General features: G+C 43.5%; 2 protein-coding genes across 2 annotated transcripts; one reads left to right on the top strand and one right to left on the bottom strand.

Moving 5' to 3' along the window:
- The first annotated feature begins 823 nt into the window (after window positions 1-823).
- Window positions 824-3,437, top strand: Mefg1 (mitochondrial translation elongation factor G 1). Its single transcript, XM_064137706.1, has 2 exons — window positions 824-1,013; window positions 1,089-3,437. Exons 1-2 carry the CDS (start codon window positions 939-941, stop codon window positions 3,258-3,260), a joined length of 2,247 nt encoding a protein of 748 aa, XP_063993776.1. The 5' UTR covers window positions 824-938; the 3' UTR covers window positions 3,261-3,437.
- An 18-nt stretch (window positions 3,438-3,455) lies between these two features.
- Window positions 3,456-6,898, bottom strand: LOC135171277 (YTH domain-containing protein 1). Its single transcript, XM_064137722.1, has 6 exons — window positions 6,604-6,898; window positions 5,254-5,758; window positions 4,957-5,173; window positions 4,654-4,858; window positions 4,294-4,567; window positions 3,456-4,189 (listed from the first exon to the last, which is right to left on the bottom strand). Exons 2-6 carry the CDS (start codon window positions 5,598-5,600, stop codon window positions 3,880-3,882), a joined length of 1,353 nt encoding a protein of 450 aa, XP_063993792.1. The 5' UTR covers window positions 5,601-5,758; window positions 6,604-6,898; the 3' UTR covers window positions 3,456-3,879.
- Window positions 6,899-6,907: the final 9 nt, after the last annotated feature.

Below are 6,907 nucleotides of genomic sequence, written 5' to 3'. Positions count from 1 at the left end.
CGCTGGTTGAAGTGTTATATTTTTTTTTAAAAGGTTCTGGGCAGCAGAATGCGATTGTGGGGCTCTTGAAGGGCTGTGGGAGGACAATGCCACTGGATAATTTGGAATTTGTGTGTGGATCACCCGGAGGTGATTGTTTTTGGCCGGGGTTATTACTAATTTTGCAGTGATTGGTCTGCATTAGTCTGGTGGTTAATCAAAACACTGGATAAGTACCTCGGGGCGCCGCATGGCGCTGCGTGCGATGTTAGTTCCGCGCGTTGACAATAGAGGTCGCCACGTACTTCAAGATCAAGCGTAGAAAGAGTGATATAGATGGGCAAACTCCCGTGCTATGTGGGTCGGGGCCCTGCTGTACCGACCGTCGGTCAACGAGGCATGAGGCTTCGGTGGATGGATGTTTATTGTGAAAATCATCATCCCCCGAATGCCGACGCACCCCTAGGGATGGCAGGGAGTGAGGAAAAATACTATTATTTTTTTCCCACAGAAATTACAAGTTTTACCCCGGTCTTTTTATTTCTTGTACCTTTTATGGCGCCTGGAGGGTGATCTACGCGTCCGGGAGGGTAATCTCCTGGTGCTGGAGGTTCCCCTGGGTGCCCCCAAGGCCCAGAAGCAAAAAAAAAAATTTTAAACCATTTTTTCAGAAAAAAAAAAATCTATACAGGCGAGAATCGAACCCCAGTCATTTATTTGACAGGCCGGCGCTCTACCGCCTGCGACACCCGCTTTTTACATTTTTTTTTTCCCATTCGCACGTGAGTTTTCCCGTCTATATTATTTTTTCTATGCTTGATCGTGAAGTGCATGGCGGCCTCTATATTTGAACGAATGGAAATCGTGTGGGCATGGGTGCTGTATACCGGACAACATCCCAGTAAAATCACCTGGTGTTTGTTAATTAATCATTGAATCAACAATTTTGCCCTTTTACAATGGGAATTCTACGAGTATTTAAGGGACACATAAGTCCCAATCGATTGCTGCAGCTGTCAGGAATCCTGAACCAAGTAATCACTCCTCAGAATTCTCTAGGTTAAGCGCGATAAGCCAATTTAATCCTCAAATTTTCCTATTTGTAACAGAAAAATAGATTTATGGCATCGTACGAGAAATACGCAGTTCACAAAGACATAGAAAAAATCAGAAATATAGGAATATCAGCTCACATAGACTCTGGAAAAACGACATTGACTGAACGTATTCTGTACTACACCGGTAGGATTGATCAGATGCATGAAGTCAAGGGGAAGGACAACGTTGGAGCAGTGATGGACAGCATGGAGTTGGAGAGACAGCGAGGAATAACGATTCAATCAGCAGCAACGTACACAGTTTGGAAAGATCACAACATAAATATAATCGACACTCCAGGACACGTGGACTTCACAGTGGAAGTGGAGAGAGCCTTGAGGGTTCTGGACGGTGCCATCTTGGTTCTATGTGCTGTCGGAGGGGTCCAGTCCCAGACCCTGACTGTCAACAGACAGATGAAGCGATACAACGTCCCCTGTCTGGCGTTCATAAACAAACTGGATCGAATGGGGTCGAACCCCAAGAAAGTTCTCCACCAGATGAGGACGAAAATGGGTCACAACGCAGCCTTCATCCAGCTGCCAATTGGACTGGAGTCAGAGACCAAAGGGATCATCGATGTGATCAGCCAGAAGGCCTTATTCTTCGAAGGACAATACGGCGAGGTCGTCACACAGGGGGAAATCCCCCAGGACATGAAAGACGAGGCACTCTCGAAGAGACAAGAATTGATAGAGCACCTGAGCAATGTTGACGAGACCCTTGGAGAATTATTCCTGAGTGAGAGCACTCCAACAGAGCAAGACATCAAAGATGCTGTCAGACGCACCTGCCTGAAACGCACCTTCACTCCAGTCCTCGTTGGAACAGCTCTGAAGAACAAGGGTGTCCAGCCCCTGCTGGATGCAGTCCTGGATTACCTGCCAAACCCTGGGGAAGTTACTAATTACGCCCTCAGGGAGAAGGGCAACGCAAAACCCGAGAAGGTTCTCCTGGATCCAGCTAGAGACGGCAAAAAGTCTTTTCTGGGACTAGCCTTCAAGCTTGAGCTCGGGAAATTTGGACAGCTGACGTACTTCAGGTGTTACCAAGGAAAACTGGAAAAGGGAGAGTCCATTTACAATACGAGAAGCAGGAAGAAGATCAGAATAGCTAGACTGGTGAGACTTCACTCCAATCAAATGGAGGACGTCAACGCAATTTATGCTGGTGATATTTTCGCTTTATTCGGAGTGGACTGCGCCTCTGGAGATACCTTCGTAGATAATTCAAAATTGGACCTGTCAATGGAGTCCATTTTTGTCCCTGATCCTGTCATTTCCATGTCGATAAACCCGAAGAACAGCAAAGACAGGGACAACTTTGCTAAGGGCATTGCCAGGTTCACCAAGGAGGATCCTACCTTTCGATTCTTCTGGGATGACGATAATAAAGAGAGCATTGTGTCTGGAATGGGAGAGCTTCACCTGGAAATTTACGCCCAACGACTGGAACGAGAATACAACTGTCCAGTTATTCTAGGAAAGCCCAAGGTCTCCTTCAGGGAGACCCTGATCGATCCTTGCGAGTTTAATTACCTCCATAAGAAGCAGTCAGGCGGTGCAGGACAGTTCGCCAGGGTCATGGGGACCATGGAGCCTCTTCCTCCTCAGCAGAATACTCAGATCATCTTCGTGGACGAAACTGTGGGAACAAATGTGCCGAAGGTCTATGTTCCTGGAGTTGAAAAGGGGTTCAAGTTTATGTGCAATAAGGGACTGCTGACTGGGCACAAGATCACTGGTGTCAAGTTCAGGCTGGTTGATGGTGCTCATCACATCGTGGACTCCTCGGAGTATGCTTTCCAACTTGCTGGACAAGGGGCTGTGAGGGAGGTATTCGAGACTGGAAACTGGACGGTTCTGGAGCCAATCATGTACGTTGAGATCACTGTTCCTGAGGAGTTCCAGGGGACTGTCATGGGACACATGACCAAAAGGAAAGGATTGATCACTGGGAGTGATACTAATGATGGCTGGATTACGCTGTATGCTGAGGTGCCTTTAAATGAAATGTTCGGATACTCAGGAGATTTGAGGTCGTCGACGCAGGGGAAGGGAGAGTTTACAATGGAGTACAGCAGGTACAGTCCCTGCTTGCCAGAGGTCGTTGACAAACTCGTGAGGGAGTATCAAGAGTCTATGGGGCAGGGTCAACCACAAAAGAAGAAGAATTCGTCGTGAATGAGGGATTAAATGGGGGTTCATGTCATTTAATCCTAGAAAATTGGCTCTGGAATAATTAAAAAAAATCTAGAGCTCGTCCTGGTGATAACGACCTCGAAAAAAGCCCTTAACTTTTAATTAATCGTGTGGTAGAAAGTGTAAGACTTGGTTCAATAAATTGTACATATTTGCGAATGCTAATTGTCCTTTATTTCACTGCACAGCTTAAAAAATTGAGTACGTGTATTAATTTACGATAGTAATTAGCAAACATCTTTCTCAGCACTCATCCAGAACACACTGTTAATTATTACTGGATTCCCTTCTGCATATTACTCCATTGACAATTAAATTAATCATTAATTTCAAACACACTCTCATCCACAAATGATAATTCAATTTCAACCACAAGCAGTCAATTGGCAGTGATTGCCAATGGATTATCGCTTGTCCTCTCAAATTCAATACGAAAAATAAAACTGAAAGTTCTTGTAATGGGTCTACAATTACACGAAATGCCTAAGTTAGAAAATAATTTCTCTCCTCGAGATATGCCGACAATTCTAACATCGATTGAACAATTTTTGTTGATTTCAAAGTAATAAAAAAATTGCGAGACCTTAGATTATCACTCGATTCATCTGCGATCGCGGTGTCTGTGGTGATCACGGGAGGATCGATGGTCGCTTGGACGACTGTGACGATTAGCTGTTCTCCACAGGAACTCGTCGACACTGCGCTCGTAACTTCGTTTATCCAGGGTACTTGAGCCACTGTACAATGGTAGGCCGTCATAGTAACGTGGGGGTGGAGGTGGAGGTGGGATAGGATCATAAACATGGGAGGTGGTGTAAGGGGGTAATGGTGGCAATTGGTGTTGCATTGTTCGCATGTAGTCTGCTACGTAGGCTTCAGCTGCTGCTGCGATACTGGATGCCCCGTAGTTCCTGATGAAGAATGAATCGATTAAATTTTTCCGAAGACTTGTCACGTCTTCTGCTTCTCCAAACCCTTTGGAAATGTTTTCTTAAATTTTATTGGTGTGACTCACTTGGAATAGGGCGTGTCTCCTCGATTGAACCAGGACGAATGTCGATTACTGTAATCCCCAGCTCCCCTCTGATCAGGTAACTGCCCACTCCTGGCTAAAGAAGCCAGACGAGATCTAGATGTCAAGAAGAGTCTCCTCCCACCGCGTGCTCCTCCACGTGTCCTCAGGAATCTTGACACACCAACTGGACGAGCGATTCTGACTCTTCGAGATGACTTCAGCACGTTCTTCGCTGCTTCCTTCGATCTCCGGAGTATCGGAGTCATTTCGATGCCTAGAAGAAACAATCGCATAAAAATAAAATACAAAAGTAGTGATACTTCAAATTTATAGAGGATTAACTGAATGTGGTGATGGTACCTTCGTCCTCCGGGAATAATCTGCAGAGTTCCTCAGCAACTCGAGGCTCAATCTCTTGACCATCGCGACCAATTTTCACCTGCTTTCCATCATTCCAGGGATTGTAAAGATGGAGAGTAGACGTGAATGGTAATTCTTTCCGGCAAATCCAGTCCACCTTGAATACACCCCCCAGAGCCTTTGCTGACAATCCTGGCGGTAATACCTGGAGGTAGTCAGTTCAAAGCATTCGATTGAAGCGGGAATTACGTGAGATTTATTTTCCTGAAAGTCAATTGACGGAAGTTGATGGTAAATACGAACCCAGGAAATGGGCGCTCCATCTCTCCTCGACTCAGTGCTCAGCCTGGCGAAGCCCGCGAACTTTCCTGACTCCTTGACCGAAAAAACAAGGAGAACATTCCTCGACTCCCTGTAAGCCTGATTGAGATTAGCTTCATTCTGAGGAAGTGTACTCCAGACCCCCTTCGCCTTGGACAACGTGATGTTCTCAGCATTGTTGGACTTGATGATGAAAAATCTGCCGAAAATAAATCTTAGATGCTAAACAACAGACTAAACCCCGAATAAATAAAAGGCATTTTTCAAAAAAAAGTGAACCTCGCATCTCTAAACAAGTAATTGAGTTTAGTCGTGTAGTCGTAGTTTTTTGGTGTGCCCTTGCTATCCTTGGATCTGGCACGTTTTACCTCTGGACTCGATGACTTTGACTCACGCGAGCGACCACGTTTACCCAGTCGAGTTCTACGATTTCGTTTGTTATCTCCACGCGATGATTTTGTGGAGACTGAGCTGATGCTCGGCTGAGTCGAGTCTGAGTCTGATGAGCTGGATGATACCTCGCTTCTCGTATCGTATGTCTCATCAGCACCGATTTTTAACTCATCCCCCATGTCATTTTCCCCACAACTCAGGTTCAGGTTGTCGCCATCAGTGTTATTATCCATTTTCGTAGTTATTACGATTAACTAACGAGTCATGTAGTGTTTAAAATTCAATCTGTTAATTGATCAATCAATAAATAATCTCCATTTGGCAATGGATTGTTTAAACTGCTTATTAAACGCGATTTCATCCAGGATCCCAGTTCGTCAATAAATGTCTTCTGAAAATTCATGAAAAATCGTGAGTGTTTTCAGTGCGAATATGAACAACAAAATTGAAAAAAATAATAATAATGACGAATTTGTATTCGTGTCGATGTAATTTATATAGTATATCATGTTAATCTGTAATGAAAATTATCATATCATTATTAAGTAATGTAGAAATGATGATTCCATACTTTTCACGTCGACAAAATTGTTCCAGACAATTCACAAAATAATAGCACCATAATTGCTGACATATAGGACTCGATATTATCAAATAATTTTGCATTGTTTATGTCAATGTTATTGGAAAGGCCACAGTGGCCAGAATCTAGCCAGATAAAAACGAAACAGTGATTTATAAACAATGTCCACAGTTGACAACAATTACATTCAGGTATTTGGCATTTGTCTCACGGTTTAAAACACGATGTACTGTACTGTTTAGTCCATTTGCGAGCCATGAAGACAACAATTAACTAGTTTCCAACTGTACAATTACATTTTATGGATAAATATATTCTTTTATCAGCAATTACTCCATTTTTTTAAGCTGTCCATGAGATAACGAGGGCTAAATATTAACAATGGCTCTAGAAAAGTTTGTATTCTCATTGTAAATCAACTTTTCATAAGATTTTCTGCATTGAAATTACTCGATGTCCTGGGAAATCACTTGAAACTCAGAGCCTGACCCACATGTATTCCTCCGGCATTTTCTCACATTCATTTACGTATTGAAAAACCTTATGTAAATTATTTTTTTAACAATATAGTTCGTGCTTTTGGTTTTAAACAACATAAGTCCATGAACTGGGGGGAGGAAACCGCTTGTGATGCGGATTGCCCTCACACTTACGTATATTATTTTATATATGTATATATTCCTTCACTTAAAATCACCACTTTCCACCTCACAATCTCATTGCCCACAGGATATATTTTTTTTCTTCGTTTCCTTGGGGGGAGTCGAACGCGTCCAATTTCCCAACTCTGCCAAGCCCGGATACCTCTGATATCTGATGAATTTGTTTGGGAGACACTACAGGGTAGGGTACACGTAACTGAACATCTGTTGATGAACTTTTTTAGGGGGATAAAATTAATTATTGCTGCTTGATGATCGTGGCAACCTCGAATCTGTCGATAGTCAAAACGGGGCT

The sequence above is a fragment of the Diachasmimorpha longicaudata genome, chromosome 19, assembly GCF_034640455.1.
Source record: "Diachasmimorpha longicaudata isolate KC_UGA_2023 chromosome 19, iyDiaLong2, whole genome shotgun sequence".
NCBI lineage: Eukaryota > Metazoa > Arthropoda > Insecta > Hymenoptera > Braconidae > Diachasmimorpha > Diachasmimorpha longicaudata.
The sequence above is the reverse complement of the archived record's forward strand: the minus strand, read 5'-3'. Positions and strand labels throughout refer to the sequence as shown.